At 32.6% G+C, this 27969-nt stretch overlaps 1 protein-coding gene and 2 long non-coding RNA genes across 3 annotated transcripts; all 3 read right to left on the reverse strand.

The window, feature by feature from the left end:
• Window positions 1-1868: 1868 nt before the first annotated feature.
• On the reverse strand, window positions 1869-2946 carry LOC140053196 (uncharacterized). Its single transcript, XR_011846062.1, has 3 exons — window positions 2916-2946; window positions 2274-2363; window positions 1869-1956 (listed from the first exon to the last, which is right to left on the reverse strand). It is a non-coding gene; the product is annotated as an uncharacterized lncRNA (long non-coding RNA).
• Window positions 2947-4380: 1434 nt separating this feature from the next.
• On the reverse strand, window positions 4381-27454 carry LOC140051115 (uncharacterized). Its single transcript, XM_072096237.1, has 6 exons — window positions 27447-27454; window positions 26998-27131; window positions 23758-24312; window positions 6529-6691; window positions 5793-5896; window positions 4381-4601 (listed from the first exon to the last, which is right to left on the reverse strand). Exons 1-6 carry the CDS (start codon window positions 27452-27454, stop codon window positions 4381-4383), a joined length of 1185 nt encoding a protein of 394 aa, XP_071952338.1.
• Window positions 10702-12658, reverse strand: LOC140053163 (uncharacterized). The gene is made up of 3 exons (XR_011846029.1): window positions 12074-12658; window positions 11686-11737; window positions 10702-11295 (listed from the first exon to the last, which is right to left on the reverse strand). It is a non-coding gene; the product is annotated as an uncharacterized lncRNA (long non-coding RNA).
• Window positions 27455-27969: the final 515 nt, after the last annotated feature.

A 27969-nucleotide genomic window follows, 5' to 3' on the forward strand; every position in this document is an offset into this window, starting at 1 on the left:
GTGAAATTGCCCGCTTGTCTTCAAATTGAGGCGGTGGTGAGGCTTCTGGTTTAAGACGTGAGAGAACGTAGAAAATGTTTTCGTCATTCTATAAAATGGAGAAAAAAAATATATCTAGTAGATGGATATTTTTTTTAAGAAGATGAATTTAATACTTGAATGCATTCCTGGTTTCAATATCAATACCTTTTTACTAGCACACATTAAACCAAACTTTTCCATGAGAGACACAAAGAAGTTAAAAGTCTCATCAGAATCACAAAACTCTTTCCACAGATATTTTAACAAACCAACTTCTAAAATGCCAGTGTCCAGTCTTTGCCAAGCTTTCCACATTACTGGCTCCTATTAAAAAATAAATAAAATTCAGTGTAGTTTTCAATTAGTCAAATTATTTGGGAATATTTATTAAGAACATTAGTAAGAAGATGTTTTAATAACTCTGAATAAAATTAGGATATTGAGAATATTGATTCTTGTATTACTGTATACCTGTATATTTATTTGTACAGTTAAATAACAAATTTCACAAAATTGTTATTGTAATGATTGTACACTGTACCTGTTGATACTGAAATAAAATTATTTCCTAATAAAATTAAGTATGTTTTTTTTTATATTTTTATAACAAAAAAAATCTTACTTTTCACCTTTTAGCATGATGCATACTGGATTTATATATATAGATACTAGAATAGAAATACAGATGGAGAAAGCAGTGTCAAAATACTTATTTTCTAACCATATTTTCAGGCTCTTTAACAGTGATGAATGTTTTTGACATGTCAACTAGTTTCATCAAATCTATAACTATTATATCTCTTAGTGCCTCATCATCTGGGTAGTAGAGAATCACGCCAATGTCATGTAAATACTCGAGCAGGAATCGCTGATTTTCTTCACAGTCTTTTAGTAAATTGTGTACCTGTAAGAAAATAGGTTCATAATAAACATTTACAATCTGAAATAACTATAATGATTTTAGTACTTTATTTTCATCATTTTTGTAATTAATTTCTGAATTGCATCTATTATATATATATTATTTATAAATGTATAACATCATCAGTATAATGAAGATGCAACATTACAGTCAATTCTATCCAAATACAGATCAAAATGGTATTTATTTTAAAAAAAAGCAAGTAATATGAATTGTTTATAAAATACTTTGTTTTCCATATGGCAGTGATATAATAGTAATATTTGAATTTACAGAAGCGTTTATTGCTTTTCAGTGTGTACCAATTTCTTAATAATATTACATCAGCATATTTTTAAAACGATTATTTTCATGCTTGTATTTCACCTTAGAAGCTTGTAAATAGATGTGCTCTTTTTTGAAGCTTTGGATTTCCTGCTGTCCTCGCAGCCATTTTATTGGCAATGTACGGATCATTTTCTTGGAAAAGTCCAGTATATGTTTCATGATGACAGAAGCATTGCTCTGTGCAAATGGTACACTGTTTTCAATGGTAAAGATAGTTGAAAACACCATAGCCGCATATGGTTTGTCTTTTAGGGCTTGCCATATTCTTTCCTTTATCTCTGCAAGCTGTAATAAAATTAATCATGTACATTTTGTCAACAGAATGATTATCTAACATTTATTAATTTCAAAAGTAAAAAGTTTAGTTAACATTTACAGTGAATATTCTTTATGTTGTTTTTGAAAAATATTAATATCAAATGATTTCCCCAGTTTACAATTATCAACAACAGAACAAATTATTTAGGACTTTGTAAAATAGAGTCTATAATGTTAAACATTCATTATACCTTATGCTTCCTTTCTGCTTCATTTCCTTGAAGGCCATTTAAATGTGTACCTATCAGTAATACAGGAGGACAAGGCTGATCATTTATCTTTGCGTCAGGTCTACTGTTTGTGTATATGGAACGAATCCAAGAAAGAATAAACTCCAGATTTGTCATTCGATGTGGATATGTTTGACCCTAAATTTAAAAATACAATAGTAACATCTCAATCTCTTGCATTATTCTAATGTAGTAATACAGTTTTTTTAGTTTAATCTGCAAATAAACTCTTACCACATATCTTTGTGGTAGTAGACAATCACACATTTGAAGCTTAGAAGCAAGTTCACCAGACGTATCCAAGAGAGGTATTCAAACATTTTTTAGGAAATGAAATTAATAAAATAGTTTGTTTTATGAATTATATCATTGAGAATTCTTATAAAGCTAATAGTATAAATATAGTATTGTGACCAAATTATAATTTAAAACAAACTTATTATGATGCTGCTTACAGTTGTTGGATCCAAAACCTTAGCTGGGGCATCAAGATCATCACAAAGGTTGAATACTACACAAATAACAGCAAAAGATACCATGAAGATCTATGAGATTAATAAAACAGTGATATTAAATAAATGGTGAATATAAACAAATTCTTTAATACCAATGACATTTAAATTTGGAATTGTTAGTGTAGTGTTTTAATTTTTGGACAGAAGAATGTTGTCTATACTGCTACTAAATTTATTACAGATTTGTGATAGAGATATTTGACCATATTGCTAAAATTCGTAAGGATAACATGTTACTTGTTGATTTTTTTACTATATTAGTGTTGGCTTTTCCTAACTTTTGATTGTCTTATTAGAGAAAGACCTGTACAGGTAGAACTAACACGTTGACCCTTTTCTCACAGAACTGTGTGTTGGGAATATATGTGGAATATACTATACATGATTTTCTGTCAGAATGGGTTATGCAGGCACCATGAAGAATAATCTATATCCAACTTAAAGTTGGTATATACTGTATATTCTCAGCACAATAGATAGTTATATATTTATATGCTAGTAACCATGCAGGCATCAATTCCAGCATTTATCTTCCACGGCTGTGAGAAAAGGACTTCATTGAATAAAATTTAACCATTTTACCCGCTGCATCACGTGATAAATTGGTTGTCCTCCGAAATCCCAGATTTTCATCACAAATTTGTCGCTAGTCGTCTGGTCGTCGCTCAACTCAAACTCTATTAAATCTCCAATGTTTGAAGGAATCTTTGTCTGGTCATCACTTTCTTCTTTCTCAAACTCTGTCTTTGAAGGAATCTTTGTCTGGAGTTTTTCTTGCTCTATATTTAAAAATATTATACTAAATTCATTAAAATAAATTCATTAGTTGACAAATATATCCAATATTATGTTTTTGTATGTAATATATTATTTGAAGGTTTGCATGGCGAGATCAAATGTTTATATAAAGTTTGCAGTACACCATGTATATTTAGTTCTGGGTTTCTCTACATTTCGATCAGTATACTTTGAGTGACATTCTCACTCTTGAGGACGATCAAAGTATATTGATCGAAACATCGAGAAACTCAACAGTTCTCTACGTCTCTATCAATATAATATAATTAATTTGATGACATATATACCGCAAACTTTCTGTATGTACTTTTTATAGGCTTTTTATTAGGATAATTTATTATAGGATTCTAATTATTTTATCAATGGTAATTAAAAAAATTAATAATTAATGTAGAAAAGTACATTGTCAGACAATTTAATTTTTAGAAATGAAAGTGAAAAGGGTAAAGGAACGATAGAATATCAACGTTTCCGATGATTTCAGGTCCTGGATTTGCTTTCCTAATAATTCTAGGCTGCTTTTCGTTTCCTGATTGACAAGAAGAGTTGTGATAGTGACTTTTCAATTGCCATATATCTTGAAAAAAAACCTTGTCAATTAGTAAGAGGAGAATTTAGCACATGCCTCTTAAGATGTTCCTCATTCATTGAGTTTGTTTTGAGAATAATAACAAATATATTTTCTGGTTAAAACATGAGCAGAGGTGCCTTGAAAATAGTAGGTCTAGTTATTTCGAGACAGAGAGGCCCATAGTTTTAACAAAACAAACAAAAAATTATAGTTTTGTATATTTGTTTTGTATTATGGATCAAACATTTGAAGACACCAACTGTTCTAAAGTAAACTTCTACTCAATTTAACCACCTCTTCCATCTTTTTATTTTATCCGTCAACGGTTATTTTTATTTCAATATGACATGAATACAGAAAAGATTTACATGATAGACAATAAAGCAACTAGAATCATATTGAGGATCTATACTAGAAGAATAAATTATTCTTGTCACTTCTAAGACCCTTTTCAAACTAAAATAATATAGTTAACTAAGTAAGCATATAAAGAAAAAGAGACAATAAATCAAATATCGAATAAATGAAAAAAATCAAATAATATTAATAATAAATCGAATATCAAAGCTCAGGCCACAAGTCAGCCCATGTAAAATTCAGTGCTTGTTTTGGTAGAGCAGACAGTGAGATATTAAGTGTGAAATGTAATAATAATATGCCCTGCACTTGAAATTCCTATTAACATTTTTTATTACCCTCATCCATTTTGCTTTCTTCTGTTTTAGTTGATTGTGCTGAATTTTCCTTTGACTGTTCTTCTATTCTGTCTTCTTTCACATGCTTCATGGGAGCATTTTCATAATTGCCAGAAGCCTGTTTTGTAGATGCTGTTGTATTTTGTTTTACTTTCATTTGTTTCACCACTTCTCTAGCAATTGTTTTGTCATACATTTTAGAAGCTTTAAAAAAAGTGTAATTTGTTTTTGTATATTATTGTTGTTTTGCTTGTACACTATGAATATGTTAATTATTTATTAAAATGTTAAAAAGGAAGAAACACACATTTAATTGATTCATTTGCCATGTCAGCTCAGGAGTCGCAAAAGCAGAAAACCCACTGTCCCCTGAAGGACGTGCGGCTCCGTACAACAAACCAACAATTTATGCAATATAGTACAAAGCTTTCAAAACAAAACATACATCACACACATTTGAATAATGAATATATCCATGATATTACAGAATAAATCCAGTTCTGTGTTATAAATAAATAATTTAGGTAAAAAGAAGCAAGTTATCAATTTATTTCAAATTTGTTTGAATTGAAGTAGTAATCAAGAAATTGTATGTAAAACAAATTATATAAATAACATCCATAAAACAAGACAATACAACTACATAATCAGATTAAATAAATAAATATTAAACAAGAATCATACATTGTCTCTAAAACAACACAGGATTTAACATGGGATTTTTAAAGCAATAAAAGAGAAAAAAAATTACTATTTAATCACGGTGGATTGATTTGAATATTAGCCACTTGTATGAACTAATTTTCAAAGTTTTCAATTATCTATGTTATTTTCTACGATTGTAATCCAGTTTTATTTTATTAATTTATTTTTATTTATTTAAGTTTGTCTCCAAACTTATTTTGGCCTCCTTCTGCACTCTCGTATTTTTCTACTCTTGTAATTTTGTTCCTTAGCTATAAATTTTAAATGTGTGTCCAGAAAAGCAGTTATTAGATTTAGTTTAAAATTTAGTTTCATCAAAATTTTTGTAGTTTTTACTTGTTTTATATCTATGGTTATTAACATTTTCCTTTTGTTTACCATTACAGCATAAATAATAGAATAATCACTGATTATGCAATACACCGGCCTGGCTTACCTTTTCTGTACTTGTGACATATATATGAAGGTTAATGTATTTTTTTAAATCTTGTAAAATCAGTTATTATATTTTATAAATAATGATTTTACTGCAGCCAGAAAAATATGGGTTTGTCACAAAAGAAATATTTGCGTACTTGTGTCAATAAATGTTGGTTGATTTTGACAGTATACTTGGAATTATATGTGCTACAAACAATTTTTTAAACATCTATGGAACCATTATTTCACGCATCTTAAGATGATACTTACATGTGTCTGGTAGTTCTTCTTTCAATGTTGTTTCATCGACATCATCTTGAGTGCACACCGTTGTTGTTGCTATAGCATCAGTTATGTCATGCTTTGGATTAAAACTATAAAAGAAATGTTGATTAAATTAAATATCGAATGTCAAAAATGACAAGAAAAAATGCTTTCTTGGTAGAGAATACTGTATTTGTTTATACTACGTCATATTATATTAGTTAAGTCCACAAAATGTGCTTTTTTTGTAGAAAAGGCAAAATTACATTAAATAGGTATTTATGAATTCTTGGTATCAATGTCCGATGACTTAATGTGTTTTACACCCTTTCGTCAATCAACTTCACACTTCAGAAATAAGTTTGTATAATAGGAAATGTTGTAAAATGCGATGGTAATGAAATGGTATTTTTATATTTTCAGTGTTTGTAATGTTCACAATTCAGTTCATTAGTGGAAACAATTCTGGATGGAGGCACACATTTATTTAGTGACATGCTTTACTTTTCTGGCAGCTATTGAAGATGTTAAGTTGTTTATAATTTTGTAAAGTGTATCTTACATATAATGTAAATAATAATAACCTTTAAACAATATTGTAACATGAAACTAAAAGAAAGTGCAAATACTTCTTTTGAGAAGTGTATTTTATTGTTACTTTATTTGAAAATCACTTTTAATTGTAATTGTATGTGTTTGCTATCTTTTAATTTGATTTTACAGTTTTAATAGATTTGCTTACCCTTTCCTTAGCAAAGCATTGATAGTAGAAGTTTTTCCTACTCCTTCAAGACCTACAAAAATAACTCTGCCCTGTTTAACTTCAGTTTTTCCTTCTTCCAGGGCTTCATTGTATGCTCTGTACGCTTCTGGTCCCCGAGCCTGTATCTCCACTGGAGTTAAGTCTTGAAAATAAAACTTATTAAAATTAGTACACAATCAATGTAATTTACCAAATAGGGCATTCCACAGTATTTGGTCCGTGGGTTGAACAATTGTATTTACTAATTTTGATATAACTCTTGGCCATTTCTCAAAGTAGAAGTTTATTAAATAAAATTTTTTTTATTTTTCTGATATATAGTTTATAAGTTATTGAATATTAAATATGAAAAAACCATATTTCACGGACAGGACATTTTAAAATTCTATTTATTTCATAAACTATGCATCTTATTACCGTTTTATCAACAGATATAGTTACTTTATGGTTCAATAATACATAATTCAAGTATTTAATTAAAATGTTGTTGTTTATTAATTTCATACATGCATTTCAAATTCATCGTTTTAGGCAGTTTTTTTACATTTATTTTAATGATGCCAAAAATCTTGATATTTCATTTTCTCCTGAGGACTATCATTAGATTATTAACACATTTTTTGAAAATGTTATATTTTGATGAAAATATCATATTTAAAAAACATAGACATATAGTATCATTTAAATCCTAATTATTTCACAAACCATGAATCTTTTAAAAAAATTTTTGCCAGATATAGTTACTCTATGTCCCTATTGTACATGGTAAAGCATTTTATAAGACATATTGTGTTTATTAAATTTCATATATGCATTTAAAAATTCATAATTGTCCCGTCCTTGCATAGTTTTGTGGTGTTTTTTACATTTCAGTTAAAAGTATTAATACCACAATTTAATATTTTTGTTTTCTCCTTTTAAGAACTATATGTAATACATTATAAACAAATATTTTGAAACTATCATATTAAAAAAAATATATTGATGACATTTTTCGTAGGAACTTAACGGGACAGACATTTTTGTTACGGATGGGACATAATATTATTTAAAAATATTTTATTTTATGCATCTTGTTAACATTTTTTCCCATACATATACTGTACTATTACTTTTTATTTTAAAGTAAGCTCCAATTGTTCATAATCAAGTATTTTATTAAAATTGTTTATTAATTTCATACTTGCATTTAAAAATGCATAATTGTTAATTCTGAGACATTTTGATTAGGTTTTTCCTCACTTTTCCTCAATTATTGAAGTAATGGCTAGAATCTAAGACCACAGCGTTGATAGTCATTTTGTGTTACTTTTTGGTAACTTTATAGAACAAAACTGTAATACAAGTTGCAAAATGGCATTGGAATCATTCACTAGAGCGTTAAAATTATAGATTAGGTTAAAAAATATCAAATTGCGTGTGATGCATGCAGGTATGCATGGCAGGCCTTTTAAATTATTAGAATCGACTTATTTATTTATACCAGTTTAAAGACGAAAACATTATAGGCCCTAGTATTTATTTTTACATACTAGAGGGTGAGCTCGCTTCGCTCGCTCCCCCTCTAGGAAGTGTAGACGATGGTTCTCGGAATGATAATGTTCTCCTTATACATTTTCTGTCGGTTACCATTATTGAAAATGCTTGACATTCGTAAAACTAAACTACTTTGTTTCACAGTGTTTTAGATGATTAATAACATTTTAAAGTAGGCCTATAGTTTTTATTGTTTGGTAGGGCCCTTTGGGGAGCTGAGGCGGAGGTCATTTGAGGGAGGTACTTATTCGAGGGATATACCGTATGTTAAATTTTTTAGTTCTAATAATATGGTAACATTTATAATCAAATGAAATCCTCTCATAGATATGAAAAGTGGTAAAAAAGAATAACAAATGCTTGGTAAATTGCAGATAACAGTGCGGTGAATTCTACTACAAATAGTATAATTGTGTTATTATAAATATGTGGATGGACGTTTATTAGATAGTTGGGTTGTGGGGGGGGGGGGGGGGGGTTATTATTCAAAGTGATGTTTTATTGGAGAGGCGTTTATTCAAATGAATACCATCCTAATAATTATTAATACATTATTTAATTTAATCATCTTTTGAAACTAACTGCCGTGACAGAGTGGGCCCAAGAAAGAAGACATTACGGCTTGCAACATGGGCAGACATCTCGGTCCTAACGGGACACAGGAAGATAGCCTACAGTTATTCCTGCAAGCTACTCAATAAAACTCAGCTATCGGGATTTCACTCGAAAAATGTCTTATCAAATCTCCCTATGTAATTTTATAATACTATTCCCCACAATATATTCTGATTCTTTATGTCGTATATTTAATTTGATCTTTATTAATTTGCAGTATAATTCCTATTATTTAACTACTGTACCTTCACATGTGGTATGTTTTAAAATAAACAAAAAACTGAAATGGCTATGATTAATGGCCAATTTTTTTTTTCGTCTTCCAAAGGGACACTGTATTGATTGATGGAAAGTGCCTGTTTCCAGTCACCTTTAAGGTCAAATCTATTATTTTAACTGCTCCCTTGTGTATAAAAGAGAGAAAATATTTGAAACTAAGTTGAACTTATCTTAAACCCGGAAATTACTTTGACCGGGAAGAATTGAAATTGAGAGGAAAATCCAATGTTGAAATCATAAATGTTGTTAAAAAACTCTTTATAACATCTTCCTAAGATATAAATATGGAACAATAGCGTCGGCGTGCACACTAATGTTATCAAATCTACGTTTCGCGGTACATCTCGGATAGATAAGGTAGGTATCCAAGGCGGAGATTTGTAGAGAAGTTTTTGCATTGTGCTCGCCTATGTCAGAATTAACCATAATTTATATATAGATAATGCAGTTTGTGACCTTATTAGATCGTTAAAATGCATACGAATGCTATTAAATAAGTACAATACTCAAAAGCCCCTTTCTCACAGAGCTGTGTGCCAGGAATATACCATTACCATGCCGGTATGGTTTTCTGTGAGAACGGGTCGTCTTGGCATCATGCCGGCATCGACATAGGCCATAAGCAGTAGCTCAAAAGATGCCTAGAACATGGATTTCGTTCCCACCTCTTGGATCTACATTTTGAAGTTGATATTGTGAAATGAATATGTTACACATACTATATCAAAAGTTCTCCATGAAATACTTGTACACTTTTGAGCAATGGCCTCTCAAAGGTACCCCACTACTGCAAAAAAGGCACTTTTTGAGGTCTGGAGGTACTTTTATGGGCCAATATCTTTAAAAGTCTTTGTCCAAATGCAATTGTCTTTTCTCTGTGAGTATTCCAGTATATTGTGAACACTTATCCAAAATTTAAAATTTAAAAAATAAGTATTTTGTATGTGAGGAAAACTGAAAAATTACAATTATTTAGTTGTAATTGCACTTTTCAAGATGTTTAAGACACAAAATCTTCGTAACTAATTGACATACCATATTTATATTTTTTTCCCAACTATTTGAGAGGGTTGTTAAACAAGATTCAAAGTTTCAGCTTGTCAGCTTCAGGGAGGTTTTATTTATGAAGATGCAAAAACTGAGATTTGGCCAATTTTATAGATAATTTTAATATCTTTTAGTCGTTTTTTGAGCAGTTATATTTTAATAATCAACTCTCACTATGTATTTATATTCATGCAATGGGTATCCTAGTGAGTTAGTGACACACAAGTGAAGTTTCAACGCAAAAGAAATTATTATGCAATAATATGATAGTAACTTACATTGCATTTTTTTTGTTTTTAGTGCCAATTTTGTGTGAACTCGACTCAAACCGTAAAAGGCGCCTGAATAAATACTATGCCTTTTCTGTACAACTACCCGAGAGGGTTGATAAACAACCTTTTCAAACCAGCTTGATGATTTTTTTTATATAGGAAGATGCACTGCACCAGCTGAGAATTTGCTAATTTTATAGATAATTTTGATGTTTTATTTGTTTTTGAGGAGTACGTAAGCCTACATGATTTCTTAGAAAATGACTTGCCATAATAATATTTATATTCATGCAATGGGTATGCTAGTAGGTTAGTGACATCTGAGTAAATTTTCAACACAAACAATAAATGATTATGCAATAACTTATTTATTGTAACTTAAATATAGCATTTTTTAGGAGTTTTTAGTGCCAATTTAGGCCAGGAGCTTCCATAAAAACAACCCATTTTTTTCTGTGAAACACCAGATAAGTAGGCCTGCCAGCCCATTTTTACTGTTTTTATATTGATAACATGAATGTAAGTCTTGTGGAGAGAACTATTATTATTGATAATGATATGAGATGGACATAATATACACACAATATACAACAAATACCTTGTAATGTATTTTCATTTATTTTTTTTTTGTTTCTTTTGGATTTGTGTTTTTTTACAACCCTACATGTTGCCCAATATACAATGTATATAATCCTACTCTTCTCTAGATACGTTGTACCAGCATAACTAGTAGTCAAGTAGAAAAGTTGTCAATTTCAGGTGCGGCATGGCCAGTGTACAATGGAAATAGCAAATATACTTTAACTAATTAATAAGTAATAATTACTATGTGGAATATCCTTCATAAACAGTATGTACATACTACGTGGTAGGTAGGTACAATTAAACATAGATTCAGCAACATTTGCAGTAAGTATTTTACATTCAGCCAGTTGATGGTTTTGAAGTTTATGAAAAATTCAAGATGATGACAATTGTTTTGAAGTTGGTATCATTTCTGTAACAAATAATCAAGAATAGATTATCTAATTTATATCGATTACTTAATATTTTAGTTAAACTGAATATTATTAAATTACAATGAATCTTTTTGGTTTTATATTTAAAAATTAGTTCAGATTTGTGGTAAACCATACACAGAAATGTTGAAACATTTTCAACTTTACTTACTCTACCACACACTTTCCATTACTATATAGTGTTTATTGACAATGCAACCTGGTATATAAAACATTTTTAAAGTAATGGATGTTTTTCAGCTATTTCTTGCATTCATTACTATTTTAAACTTTCATTACTAATTTTACTACTATTGTATATAATTATAACAAAACATAAATCATTTGGCATTTCTCATCTCTACATTAAAAAAGGATCCAAAACTTACCAGAATCAGTGAACGTGTTCAGCATTTTTGTGCCTCCTTTCCACTAGACAACCTAGACATAAATAATTGAATATAAATTGAATTGAAATGATACAGTTGAAATGAAATAAATTATTTTTAATTAAAATTAAGCATTTATAAATAAAAATAATACCGGGCTGATGTATGAATACTAGGCCTAGTCTTCGGACCAGGCCATCAAAATGAATGCATAATACTAAATAGGATAGCCTAGGTACAGTATAGGGAAAGCCTGCTTACTCTAGGCCAGACCAAATTAATTATTTCAAACAATTGTAATTATTAATAATAATAAATAATAATATATTAATTTTAATGTGTATTTATTATGTTTGCTCAAAATGTACTAAAATTATGCTATCCTCACCTGTGTCTTTGTATTCCGTTTGTCGCCGTTTTAACTTAAATAGCCCATTAAGTTATAGTTTAGTAGCAGGCCTAACTGTACTGTGCTGCTGCTGGGCCTACCTAGCCTATGCTATCTTGAGAGTAGCCTAGTATACACCTCCAGACCTAGGCCAGTGTGCTACCTTAAGCCTTTAGGCTAGAGCCTAAAGACGTAGCTAGCTAGCCTAGCCTTTCTGTACGAATATTATTAATATAGCACACTGGTTTAAGTGGTAACATTCTAAAAATCCCATTTCTTATATGAGCAGGAGACTATTTCAATACAATAGGATGATCATAAGATGCATCATTTCTTCGTTTACAGTAGCATTTGTTCGGTGGGGAATCAAACAAATTTTCCTCCACGTCTAGCTCCATTCATCATGATTGAATATTTTTGTCCACGTGTGACGTTGCCGTGTGTGAGTTTTGGGGATTCCCCTCATCTGTAAACAGAGCATGATTGGTGAAATACGATCACGTGGTACAGTTTTTAAGACGTTGCGGATAATTTGAACGTGTAACGTTCGGCCCGACCAAATCACTCACGCGGTGTATATTAAAATAAAGTACCAAAATAAAACAGTAATTTCTCAAAATTTTCTAACACGATTATGGAGAACTTTTGATATGTTGTTATTTATAAATTATTATTCTAAATATGTAAAGAAATTGTAGATCCATGACATCGGAACGAGATGAAACGTTAGAATTTACTGCTTATGGCCTAACATGACCTGCTTTAGACCTAGTAATATTACTAGGGATATTCCCCACAATGCCAGACGGGCATTCTGTGAGAACGTAACACCGTTACATTCCGGGGTTATATTTAATTCCCGTCGAGGCTTTGACACCTTGCGCGGTCAAGTGTCACTTTGGCGCCGATTCATTCAATTAACAATAATAATGTCGAACTGGAGGGATAAGAGAGCTGCTTAAAATAAGGGGACAAGAAGAAATTTGTAGCATTAGGCCATAGCTCTTTGTTGGTGCCTGACCCTTCGTCGCCTTGTAAATTTTACAGCCTTCTAAGGTGTTTTACAGATTGCCGATGAGATGACGGCTATTTAATTGCTGTACCTGTATAATATATGCACAATATACTGTACATATAGCATGTATTGCATAGATATGCTATAAAGGAAGATAATAATCTGTAACTTAAAATTCGCCGCCATATATTGCTAGACAAAAATAATAACAATAAAGCACGCCCTCAATAATTATTTGAATATGCCCGACTCTTTTCTCACAGAAAGCCGGTATATACCGGTTATATTTCCGGTGTAAGATTGAATTGTGTCCAGCATTCAAAAGTGTCCGGGTGGCGATTTTTTTTTTCGTACATAAGTTGCGGACCCCCCTCATGAAACGTCACAAATAGTCCGGTCCCTAAGGGGAAATGATATTACCATAGTGGATACAAGTGTGCCCTTTGGCATGTTGATAGAACATGATATGGAGATACCAAAACAAAGTTACTGGAAATCTGATTTGACCTCTGTGACCTCTGACCTCAATTTTTATATTTCTATCTTAAACAGCCATATCTCAGCAACGGGTTGGACAATTGAAATGATATTGGTGTCAAATAGATCAGAGGGTACATATTTATATTCGCTCTAATAGAACTTTTTTTTTTAAACGACCCGAAATGTAATTTCTGAATGTTTTGACCTTTGACCTTGGCTTACTATATCTCAATAACTACTGGTCAAAATTTCTTGAAATTTGTTCTAAATTGTTAAGAGCATACATATTTATATATACTCTAATTAAACATGTTCTTCCAAATTCACAGGAAATGTCATTTACTGACCTTTGACCTTTACTGTTTGAATATGTCTGTATCTCTGTAACCAAATGTCATAAAAAGTTCAGTTTGGTATCAAATTGTTCAGAATGTAAACATTTATATTAACTCTAATAGAAGATGTTATCATATTTTTACTGAAAATGCCAGTTATCGCAGTTTGAGGTATGACCAGGATATACTGTTAAGCGTGCGTGTGTCATACTTATATACCCAAAATATAGATTTAATTGACCAGAACTTCACTCAATATCCTAGTTAGTTTACCTTTTACAATTTTCTTTAAACTTAAATTTTCATTTAATTTCAATATTGAAATTATATTATAATTCCATCGCATGGTAGGCATACACCGTAAGAGCAACACTCAATATCAACATAGAAGTAGATAAACTTAAAGTTGATTAACATCAAGATCTTAAAGAAAAAAAAAGAAGAATTAACCAATGCGTTTTGATACTCATAAAACATATGACCTAATTACCAATTCATTGCTTGAAGTATGCTGAAAAAATGAAATGTTGAAAACAGTGAGAAAAAAGCGAAGAAAAAGTGAAAAATAAAAACATATGCTTAAAATATTAGAAATCTGAAAAGGATCAAAGACAAATTAATTACAAAGCTGATTTCTTTCCAAGAACATACTGTAGTGGAATATAAAAGGAAAACGAACCAGTGAGCATTCAAAAATATTACCATCTATTCTTGTAGAGAAAGTGAAAGAGGCTTTAAGGCAAATGCAAGAAAACAAAGCTCCAACACTGATGATGAACATGAGGCAATGACACATCCAGCTCATAACAATATACAACAAAATATTAGAAACCAGAAAAAATGAAGAGAAGCAATGATCCACAAAATCATGACAAAACTGACATCAATCATTACCGACCAAATGAAAATTAACACATGTACAAAAAGTAATCAAAAAAATCAGAGACCGACTAGAAATAAATAAACCAAGATATAAGGCTTCATAGAGTAGGACCATCTTATAAAGTTTATCAATCAATTAAAATAAAAATGAAATGAATATCACTAAATCTTTGATTTAGAGATTATCAGAAAGCATTTGACTCAATAAAACAGGCATTACCATATTAGAGGGAATTATTATACCTCAACAAAATAATATGGATTACGATCGCTCAAAGAGAAGTTAAGGAAGATTATTAAGACAAGGAGACACTTAAGATCTTCACTGCATTGGAAGAGGTGTTTAATCAAAGAGCTAATCTAAAAAATAGTAAATATCACTTTTAAACATTTAACCAAAACCACATTGACTTCCTGCCTATGTTTTGCTTTAAATTACAGTTTTTTAGGTGTGCACTTTATCATTTTTTTCCGATCCAATTTTTGGTGAAAGTGAATAACTATATGTGACATCAAAATTGCATATTCAACAAAAATATTTGTACAAATTACTTTGTCAGCGGGACAATAATTATATATATAATTAATAATAATAATAATTAATAATTATAGCATGTGATATTATTAGCAAATATTTCAAATGTAGTTTTGAAACTTTCCCATTACAAACAATTGCCATAATTCTTTACATTACAATACACCCATCCTCTGGGACTTATTTTCAAATGTAGCTTAAAACAGTACAATTCTGGTGGCCATTTTGATGTGTATAGAGATGCATGCAGTACAGTAGCATTGGAAAAGCAAGAGAGGGGGAGGTGGTTGGGGTGGATGGAGAGACATTTTTGTTACATGTTTGTCTACACTATCAAACTAGTTTAACAAAAAAGGTTTGATGTCCCCAAATATGGTAGTGATGATGTCCTCGTGTCCATATATGGGCACATCACATTTTTTTGTCACATAAAGTTTGATAGTGTAGACAGAGTTTAACATTTGTGTAACAAACATGTAAAAAAATATGCGTCTCTCCATCCACCCCAACCACCTCCCCTCTCTCGTTCTCTTTTTATAGATTATTAGTTGCTAAATATATACAAAACGATGGGTCATAGCTCAAATTGACATTTCCAATTGAATTCTGCCAAAATATTTTGTTACAGCAAATATAAATGTGTATATTCTGAACAATTTGACACCAAACTGAACTTTTTAGGAAAAATAGTTACCGAGATATCGACATATTCAAACATTAGAGGTCAAGGGTCAAAAAAACTTAATTTATGGTAATTTTTTGAAAAAAGTTTGCATTAGACTAAATATTAGATTTATTTTCTTAACATTTTGAGCCCATTCTCAAATCTCTGAGATTGCGCATTATTGAGATATTAGGCGATCAAGGTCAAACTGAAAAATAAAGCCTTTGCCGCCATTTTTTTACAATTTTTTTCATTGTAGCGAATATAAATATGTATCTTCCAAGCATTTTGACAACAAAATAAATGTAAAATGTCCATGCGTTGTCAAGATATGGCGATTTTTTGTTATATAATAGAAAAATATAAAAATTGAGGTCAAAGGTCACAGAGGTCAAATCAGATTTCCAGTAACTTTGTTTTGGCATCTCCACACTATACTCTACCAAACTGCTATATTGAATAATTTGTATCCAGTCTGGTAACATCCCACCCCTTTTTCTCCCCTTAGGGACTGGACTAAAAATAAACATGAATAATTCATCAGTTAAATTTTCTTGTTCCGTGTGCACCCAAGCGTATAGCAACAAGAAGTGATTACACAAGTGCGGTACGATTCTAGGCCTATCTCCACTGTTGTTGCGGCGTGCGATTTCATTGAAGAATAGCGGCGTTTTGTGTGGATTGTCGAAATAATCAGCCTTTAGTTTATGGTGTTTTTAATGGTTCTAGGACACCTACCCCCTAGACAGTTACCCCCCGGATGTTTACCACCCGGACAACTACCCCCTTAGGACAACTACCCCCCGGACAACTACCCCCCGGACAACTACCCCCTTAGGACAACTACCCCCTTAGGATAACAACCCCCCGGACAACTACCCCCCGGACAACCACCCCCTTAGGACAACTACCCCCTTAGGATAACTACCCCCCGGTCAATTACCCCCCGGTCAACTACCCCCCGGTCAACTACCCCCCGGTCAACTACCCCTCCCCCCCCCCCCCCAATCCAAAAGTAGACAAATATATAGGACCGGTTTCTGTAAAAATGAAATCATCTGTTTTTAACGGGTGTTTCGAAACTAGAGACCCGAGACCAGAGACCTGACACGAGACCCAATACGAAAAGGGAGACCTATATTTGGGTCTCCCTTTTCGTATATTAGGGTCTCCCTTTTCGTATAGTGTGGTCTCTCTTTTCGTATAGTGGGGTCTCCCTTTTCTAATTATAGTGGGTCTCCCTTTTCGTATATTTAGGTCTCCCATTTCGTATATTTGGGTCTCCCTTTTTGTATATTTGGTCTCCCTTTTCGTATATTTAGGTCTCCCTTTTCGTATATTAGGGTCTCCCTTTTCGTATAGTGGGGTCTCCCTTTTCGTATAGTGGGGTCTCCCTTTTCGTACGTGGGTCTCCCTTTTCGTATATTTAGGTCTCCCTTTTCGTATTGGGTCTCGGGTCTCTGGTCTCTGGTCTCGGGTCTCTAGTTTCGAAACACCCGTTTTTAACCGATTATTCTGTTTAACAGCACGCTAGACCCTAGATGTGCTAGATTTAAAGTACCGTATTTATTGAAAAAACGGCCTGGGCTGTTTATTGTTTAGGTGGTTTTTAGGTGGACATTTATTGGAAGAAAGTTGTTTATTCAATGGGAGGGGGTATAATCTAATGGAAATAGACGCCGATTATTCCATATGATGTTTCATGGGAGTGACATGGTCACCGTTTATTTGAGGGGAATTTATTTAAAGATCGACGTTTATTCGGTGAGTGAACATTGAGGTCAAATATCAAAAGTGATATTATTCTTCAAGTGTACAAAAATACATATATGACAAATTTGAGACAAAAATTAATTCTTTTAAGACCAGTGGTTATCGAAGCATTGTCCTGACGCAAAAATTATTATTATTATTAGCGAACCCAGTCTTTACAGTAAATACATGGAGTACTATATAATACGTTCGACTATCCTATGATCATGTGTGACAATCTTCAGTTTATACCACCAGGCTATATTTATGTTCAATCTTTTACTTTTTTTTACAATAATGAATAGTAATTCGTCAAAGTAACGAATTAAAATATAGTTATTAATTAATAGTTGCAGAGTCAGGTTGTTGAATGGTCTGGGTGGTTAGGGTGTTCTAAAGGGATAGTTTTCTGGGTGGTAATTGTCCGGGGGGTAATTGTCCGGGGGGTAATTGTCCGGGGGTAATTGTTCCTAGGGGGTAATTGTCCGGGGGGTAGTTGTCCAGGGGGTAGTTGTCCTAAGGGGGTTGTTGTCCTAAGGGGGTAGTTGTCCGGGGGGTATTTGTCCGGGGGGTAGTTGTCCTAAAGGGGTAGTTGTCCTAAGGGGGTAGTGGTCCAGGTGGTGGTTGTCCGGGGGGTAGTTGTCCGGGGGGTAAATGTCCAGGGGGTGAATATCCGGATACGGTTTTTAATATAATTTATTACTAAAGAATTACGTGTTAAAATTATAGTTTCTATTAATACTATAGGCCTAATTAGTAGTCTCTAAACCCATGTCTATTCTAGTAGTAGCTGTGCGGGTGTGTGTGACGTGTGTGTGTTAGGTATGACACAATCCGAGTAGTAGTAGACCAGTAGTTTCAGAGATATAGACTGTTTAAACGAAAGTGTCCGCCATTTAAAATTATGCAAATTAGGTGACCCAAGGGGTCATTTTGCTTGGCGCCCATCAAAAATTTAATTTGTATAGGGTGGGCAACCTGTATACCAAATTTGATGCTTTTGGAAAAAAGTGAACCAAAATATCCCTAACAGACTCCACTACGAAGGCAATCACGTGAATTGACTTCAGTTAACAAGGACTCTGTCCATGATAGAATCACTACTTAAAGAAAATTGCGAACCAGATGTTTTAAAAACTTACATTATCAAGGCGGAGGAACAGTTCAGAAAAGTTGAGTTAAAACACTCTGAACTGATTGATGTAATTGAAGACCAGGGAGAATTTGAAACGGAAGAGAAATGGATGTTAGAATGTGAGATGGATTTCCTTCAAAAGTTGGTATGTGCAAAACGGGAGATTACCCTGCGCCACTCACAATCTACAGTCGATGTACCATTTTCAACTCCAACAACTCCTCTTCAAACATCAGCCTCAACGCAGCCTGCTGGTACGGTTGCCTCGCCGCCTGCATTCAGTTCACCTACACCTCGACCTGCTATGGCAAGGTCAACGCCTACCATGGCAAAGATGAAGTATCCTACATTTAATGGCAACATCCGGGATTACAAAAGATTTATAGAATTATTTACACATTGTGCAACTAATCTAACTGAGATTGAATGTTTCTACCAGCTAACTGAATCTATGATTAACAGCAAAGAAAGAAACATGGTTAAAGGATGTATCGATGTGGCTAGAGCTTGGGAAGTGTTAGATGAACGCTACGGAGACAAAGACAGAGTGGTTGATAGTCTGTTGAAGGATCTAGAGAATTTAAAGTCCTATGAAAGTAAGGACAAGATCAACATTCCAGCCATGAGTTTTGTCCAAACCCTTCAAACGTTTGAAACCAGCCAATTATTGTTACTTGAGAAAGCTATGCCCATGACTGAAACTGAATCATCTTCATCGTCAAAGAAGGCTTCAAATGCTGCTGTAGTGTCATCTGCAGAAGGATACAAGTCAGACTACAATAAAAATCCCTAGATTAGAATCCTAGGCCTACTGTAGAAAGAATCGTATCGCAGTTGTTCGTGTAATCACTTCTTGTTGCTATTGGCCTACGCTTGGGTGCACACGGAACAACAAATTTAACTGATAATTATTCATGTTTATTTTGTGACGTTTCATGAGGGGGACCCCAACTTATGTACGAAAAAAAAATCGCGTTCGGGTGGACACTTTTCAGCATTGGATAGTGTCCAGTTGCATGTTTCAACGGGTTCGTGGGCGTTTTTCAACAATTTAATGCTGTCCGGCCCGTTTAATAATGTCTGACCCATGGATTGAAATGCGTCCACTATTAAATACTGTATCATACGTTTTATGATAGGTGGTTGTTTTTATCACGCCTGCACTTGTCTTGTCTTCTTTTAATAACCAATAATACTTAATGATGCCAAACTAATTTTTTTTTCTAATTAAAGATCGCTTTGCCTAAACACCTCCAATTAGGGACCATTATATTATTTGGTATGTGAAAAGACAAGAAGAATAAATAATTGTTAAGTATGTGACAAAAACAAGTAAATGAAGTGGTCCTCTTCCAATTAAAAATCACTTTACCTAAAACACCTCCAATTAGCGACCATTATATTATTTAGTATTAATAAAGCAAGAAGAATATATAGTTATTAATTATGTGACAAAAAACAAGTAATTGTACTGGTCCTCTTTCAATAAAGGACCACTTTACTTAAAACACCTCCAATTAGCGACCATTTTATTAATTGGTATGAGTAAAGACAATAATAATTAATAGTTTTAATTATGTGACAAAATTAAGTAACTGTACTGACTGGTCCGCTTCCAATTAAAGATCACTTTACTTTAAGACACCTCTAATTAGTGACCATTTTTATTAATTGGTATGAGTAAAGGCAAGAATAATTAATAGTTTAATTATGTGACAAAATTAAGTAAATGTACTGGTCCGCTTCCAATTAAAGGTCACTTTACTTTAAGACACCTCTAATTAGCGACCATTTTATTAATTGGTAGGAGTAAATACAAGAAGAATACATAGTTTTAATTATGATAGTGACAAAATTAAGTAACTGTACTAGTCCTCTTCCAGTTATAGATCACTTTACTTAAAGAAACCTCCAATTAGCGACCATTATATTATTTAGTATGAATAAAGACAAAAAGAATACATAGTTTTAATTTTGTGACAAAAACAAGTAATATTGTACTGGTCCTCTTCCATTAAAAACCACTTTACTTATAGACACCTCCAATTAGTGACCATTTTATTAATTGGTATGAGTAAAGACAATAATAATTAATAGTTTTAATTATGTGACAAAATTAAGTAACTGTACTGGTCCGCTTCCAATTAAAGATCACTTTACTTTAAGACACCTCTAATTAGTGACCATTTTTATTAATTGGTATGAGTAAAGGCAAGAATAATTAATAGTTTAATTATGTGACAAAATTAAGTAAATGTACTGGTCCTCTTCCAATTAAAGATCACTTCAGTTTAAGACACTTCCAATTAGCGACCGTTATATTATTTTGTATGAATAAAGACAAGAAGAGGAAATAGTTTATAATCATGTGATAAAAAAAAGTAATTGTACTGGTCCTCTTCCAATTAAAGATCACTTCAATTTAAACACTTCCATTTAGCGACCGTTTTATTATTTTGTATGAGTACAGACAAGATGAATAAATAGTTTATAATCATCTGTGATAAAAAACAAGTAATTGTACTGGTCTTCTTCCAATTAAAGATCACTTTACTGTAAGACAGACACGACTAAAAGGTGAAATAATAATAACAAATAATAATAACAGGATTTTTATAGCGCACATACCACTCAAGAGTGCTCAAGGCGCATTCAAAAAAAAAATTTATAAAAACAAATCATACAACTCTCCCGGTCCCGAGAGCCGCTGTTTTGAGGTTGACCTGACAATTGTGGCAATTACCAATTGGGACATTACCCTTGCTGGACATCTGGTAAAAATAAATACTGATTATGCTGCCACTTTAGTACACAAAACGATAAATAAAAAAAAATAATACAACTTGTAGCATTCCCTTTAAACTAATACAGTAGGCCCTGTTCAAAACTGCTAGTGTAGAAAAGTCAAATCCACCAATATAATAAAACCTAGAACTAGCTAATGATGTAGAAACACCAACAGCTTATTTATTAAATAAAAATTAACATTATACTAATGTACAACTCAACAGGTAATGTAGTAACGAAAATTGCCTCACAGCTAATGTAGTTAATATCGCCAGCTAATAAAATATTATATATTTTACAAACCTAAAATGTCTAAATCGTGTGCAAATGTATTTCTCTACTTGCCTTCAGTCTATCCACCTCTCGTAAGTGATCGGCTTTCAAAACTTAGCACTCTGATCGTAAGCAACCACCCTTGTTAGCGACCACCTTTAATATTTAAAAGGGACTACCTCTGTTAAAGGACCGCTTCTCACAATGGACAACCTCCTGAAGGGGTAACCACCTCTCATAACGGACTGCTTTTCATAAACTACCACCGCTCGTAGACGACCACTTCTTTTACCGACTACACCTCCCGTAAGTGACCACCTCAATAGAGGTGGTAATTTGCGAAAGGTGGTCGTTACGGAATTATGAGAAGTGGTCCCTTAGGAGAGGTGGACGGTTTTTTTTTTTAGATTATTCGAAAAAAACAAAAAACCGAAATACCCTTGAGTGAACGAATAATTATGATGCGCAATTAAGGTGTTTATTTTGCCATATAAAATATAAAAAAATAAATATTTTTTGGTAATATGCATCAACAATATTTTTCAAATGTATTTTAGATAAATAAATAAATAATGTAAAATCTCTAGAAACAAAAAAAATATTGTGACTAACCAATTCAATGTTTTATTAAATAAAACCAAAAATCAGGCATCTGTGAAAAAAAATATAATGAAAAAGAACTCACGTTAACAATAGCGAACTTACTTGTTTAAAGCACTTTTGTTATCAGTTAATATTATTAAATTAGTAACAGTATTATGAATATTACAAAATAATATTTTGAGAACTGAAAAATATTTTGAGGGAACAAATATATTTAGGGAGAACAAAATAAGATTTCAAGAACTGAACAATATAAAAAACGAATTACTACTTCGAGACAAGGAATGATCGAGAGAACGAAATAATTTCGAGGGAAATTATTTCGTTCTCTTGCGAATTAGTAATTCGAATTCCAATGAAATAATATTTCGAGAGAACGAAAATAGGTAGGCCCTATGCCTATATGATTTAGTGATATTCATTCCCTAGAAATAATAATACAGTACCGGTAGGCTATATATTTTTTCAAGTTGTCGATTTACTTCAAATTGACAACAGGTTGTTACTCAATCAAAAACAAACAATTTAATTTGATTAGACTATATGTCTCCAGATATAATAATAGTAATATTTATTTCAATCGACTTGATATTTTGCGATTAAAGTTGGTATTCTAAGGAATTATAATTACCCTAACGGGAGTTGGTGAACGTCCAGTGCCCTAGTTTTTACGGGGTTAATATGATGTCGATGTCGATGGTCCTACTTTTTTATCGATGAAAGCTGCCCGGGTGGTTGCAGCCATTTTCAACAGCTGGTATTACACTATTCAATGCTGAAAATTATCCAGTGGACACTTTCAAACACCGGACACATTTAAATCTTACACTGGCACGATAGTCCAATGAGAATGGGTATATGCCGGTAACGATACCGGTACGACGCCAGCATAATATACCGGTATATTGCAGGCACATCTGTGAGAAAGGGGCTAAAGTGAATTTGAAACACAATGTTGACTTACATATTGCAATAACAGAAAATTCACTTGAAAAAAAAATTAAAAAACATACTTTCTGTATTGCTTGATGGTCCAGCTTCACTTCTTGATTGTTCTAATTTTAGTACAGTATTACAACATCCGTTTTGATGAATATAAAATTAAAAAGCCTTTTATCAATAATATAATTTGTTTCCCTAAAACCATTCTACTACAGACCTATATCAAGTTATTTTTTGGATTTTTGCTGTATTTATGAATGAGCTTATACTGCTTTTTTTACCTTTTAATGTTGTCAATGCCTCCACTTCTTTCATCATCTTTCTATCTGTAAGCAGTCTAATGAATTTGTCCATCTTCTCTCCTTTTGCAAGTGTGCCTTTCATTTCCAGTTTCAAGATTAACCAAAACGGATCTGTGTCTTTGTTGACCCCCTTAATGCCTTTAAGGCGGCCAATAGTTACCATGTTCTCTGTATTCAATTGCTGACCAAACGCTATCAATTTTCTTCGATGCTCTGAAAAATGTCTGAATGGAACGGATTTGAAGTTTGGTAATTTCACAATTTTCGTAATCACGTCTTGAACTCCCTGAAGTCCGCATATATTAGTAGCTTCAACGAGGATACTAATGTCTGCCGGTCTGAGATGTCCAGAACGCTCAAGTAAACTAATCAGATCATAGGGTGTATTCTGATTATGTATTTCTGTCAAAGTGATGGTTGTATTACGATACGTGAACTCGCTAAGTAACACTCTCAGCATGTGAATGTTTCCACGTTCCTTCCACCACTTTGATACATCAGTGAGCAGTTCATTGTAATCGTCATCATTCAATTCTAATAATAGTAATAATATGATTTTTTAATAATAATATCATTATGTGTTAAAGAGTCAAAACTGTACCATATAATATGTGGATTTATTGATTTTATATTCTAATATTCTTTTTTGTTATGTATATAGTATGTCTTTTTTTTTGCTAAGGATTAATATTTGACATTTATTTATTTGTTCTTTCTTTAAACTGAAATATACTTTCAATTCAAATTTACTGATTTACAAAGTGGTTCAGTGAATACACCATATAGTAACAAATATAAAAATTAAAAAGAAAAAGGCGGATGAATGTAAGAAAAAGTTAGGTATATATAATATATATTTCCCTAAGTGAAGATTTGGAAGTAGTAAAGGACTTATTATGAAGTTCAAATTGTAATCGTTATCATTCAAATCTAATAATTAAAGAATACGATTTATTAATAATAATATCATTAGGTGTTAAAGAGTCAAAACTGTACCATATAATAATAATTTATTGATTTTATATTTATTCTGATATTCTGTTAAGGAATTTGACCTTATTGATTAAAAAGTATTTTAACAAGTGACAACCAACTAAACTACTACCAAAAGTTAAGACTGAAAGAGCAAAGAAATTCACCACCAACTTCTGAGTTTTCAACCAATGGTAGGAAATCTTTATTTATTTTTTCGGTGCTCACTTTTCCATTTTAATTGTTTTACATATTTGGATGTTTTTTTTATCTAATAAAATATTTCTGACTGCCGAGGATTGCAATTTCGGCGTGAATCAGTGGAGCGGGGTGTGGAAGCTGAAGGAGAGCAAAATGTGGATGACCGAAAAACATGCGCATCATCCACAGTTCGTAACTCTTCTAAGAGACACCGGTGTTCGAGTGCGGAGCTCAGTGCCATACCTTTGCTTAACTAACTTAGGAAGGCCTTTGTGGATGAGAGAGAGCCAGGTAAGAACTACTAAATTTTCCAACGAGGGCGAAAGTTCTTCGTCCTCCTGTATTTAGGCATCATGGTGGGAAATGCCCCCGTATTGACGTAGTAAATTATCATGGACGAAAGCAACTAAGCGCTGATAGAGATCTTCCGGCCATTCATTATCTTGTAAATGTATATCAGCAAAATCAATAAAATGGGCGCCGGTTGACTGGAATCCATAATGAAGTTGGATTGTTTGCCAAATTTGTGAAAAAGTGAGGAGGAGCTTTTAACAATGGTATTCCGGGAAATTATAGGGCAAAAATTAGCGATCTGACCGAGCATGAGTTCAAGGATAGTGAGTTTTTGTTGGGCGGTATGACGACGTGCAACAGGTACCTCATCATTGTCGTGAGTTAAGCCGCGAAGGGGAGATGCCCTGGTTTTGGGACGCCAAATTGAACCATCTAGGAGAAATGGGGTTGGTAAGTATACACTTTTAGATATGTAAGTTAGGCCGAATACTCACTGAAAACTCAATGGACACACTGATCGACACTGATTCCGTCTCGATATCTATTTATCCTTTTCTCTCTAGAGGGCAGTATCACATTGCTGTGATATTACATCCCTCTCCACCTTGTTTAGTCTCTATAAATTATTTGATTTAAAAGGTATTTGTTTTGCAAGTACTAAAATGCTGAGATAAAAGGATTACTCAAGTACATAAAACGCAATGCTGTTGTGGTGTAGCCAATTTGCCTAAATTAGAAAACGATTAAAAATTGACAACTAAAACATTTGTTTCCTTTATCTAGTAGCTACATTAGATCAACTTTCGTATGCACTTAGAGGTCCAGAGAATTTGACTTCAGAAATTGGTTTAGAATGGTCAAACAATCATTTTTGGCTTGGTTACACATTTTGAAAATGTGGCAAAAGGTCAGGGTGAAAGGTTTAATACCAAACACCAATAGGTCCTTAAACCTCGACAACCACTGTGGTCACAGCAAGGTAATTTTGGTCTCAAATTGATCAGAAGGTATAAATAGTCCACTAAAAATATGGTTGAACCTAGAACAAATTGCAACAGAATTTTGTTTTGTTTTGTCTGGTTGATATGGTGAACAAGAACATCATATCCAAAGTTTACCAAAATCGGATATCCGGAAGTGGGTTAATTAGCATAAATTCAAAATGGCCGCCATTTGCTATTTTAAAGCCTCATATCTCCTTAACGGTTGGATTTAGACCACCTAAGTGCATTACGAGTAGATATACAGTAAATGTGATATTAAACATTCTAATTAGCATATTTAAATTCCCATATGACGTACCTATGGTCATATGGTAGTTGTGACGTCATATATTATGTTATAACTGTTTTAAATGAACTGCAAGAAAACATGTTTCTTGACATTCTAGAAGGGGGTCAATTAGCGCAGCATAAATTCCAAATGGCTGCTATTTACTATACCATGTTGAAGCCCTGTGGGTTTAGACAGCCTATGTGCATTACGAATAGGTATATATGTAAAAACCGTTGAAATTTATCATTAAGTTTCCATTTACAAAATCTTATGAAAATAGTTATTCTACAGAACCGTATGAAAGGTGATCATCAACTAAATTTCCGAAACGGATTTGTACTCAAGCGCACATCTTGTTTTGTGTTTCCTAAAACTACCGGTACATCTTTTAGAACTTTATCTCTTTAAATTGGTAAAGGAATAAAAAAATATTGTAATGAGGCGATTGTCTGTGGGTCAGGCTATTCATCCACAAACTCATCTCAATTCCCCAACTGGAAATTGAGATGACACATGAAATGATAAATGTCATACTGTAGTTTTCGGTATAGTCAGCATCTCCATTCTGCTCTTTCAAAGTTGCTTTTTCATTGCATCTGTTTGGTGTCGATCTTTTATGAGACAACAACCTTTTATGATATTTTATATAATGTTTATTTTTTGAATGCTGTTTCCAAGATTCAATGAGCATAACAAGGACACTTCATCCTAGGATGATCAACTAGGATGAAGAATCATCAGTTAATGATACAAACCAACGGAATCCAAAAGGGGTTGTTAAGGTAATAAAGCAATTTTCAAACTTGCCACTACTAATTACAGTATTTAATTTTTCGACAAGACAGTATTCAACTTCCTTGACAGAAAATGTCAGAAAAATGAAATAGAAACTTTGAATGCAGATGGGGATCTATTAAATATCTTACTTTGCCATAATTAAAAAAAGCGATTGCGTTTTATTAGACAGAAGAAGCAAAAAATAGTGGATGGAATAATTGGTACTTAAAGAACACATCTTAAGGAGCAAATTTGCAACATCTTTGTAATGCTCTGCACTTGCAAAGAAACAGGGGGATGCATTCTATTCGAAGCAAGAACTGTTTGGTCCAAAATTTAAAAAGACATCAGAAAAGCCAATGAAGTAGATTTGCTGTGCCTACATGTATGGTGGAAGTATTTTGACGGCGCCAACATTACATTTTCTGTGTATGTACTTTGGATGGGAAACTTACTGTGATCCAACTCCATATTTAGGATGGGGTCGAATTATTAAATCCCAGACTCATTACTATTAGAATTAAGAATCCTGTTTCTTTAAATATATATGAGATATATATGAGATAATATGCAGTTATAAAAAGTTGCAGTTGCAGAAAATTAACTTGAATGTTCTATTGCATGTTGTGAAGGATGGCCGAATAACTTCTGATACCCATGATCTTAACCTGG

This window comes from Antedon mediterranea, chromosome 1, assembly GCF_964355755.1.
Source record: "Antedon mediterranea chromosome 1, ecAntMedi1.1, whole genome shotgun sequence".
Lineage (NCBI taxonomy): Eukaryota > Metazoa > Echinodermata > Crinoidea > Comatulida > Antedonidae > Antedon > Antedon mediterranea.

Bases quoted from the DNA above. Each gene is read 5' to 3' on its own strand.
- LOC140051115 (XM_072096237.1), bottom strand. The intron at 24,313-26,997 runs GTTTGTGGATGA...TACTATTATTAG, and splicing joins CAGTTGGGGAATTGAGATGA to AATTGAATGATGACGATTAC. The intron at 4,602-5,792 runs GTAAGTATCATC...CTTTTTTTAAAG, and splicing joins AGAAGAACTACCAGACACAT to CTTCTAAAATGTATGACAAA.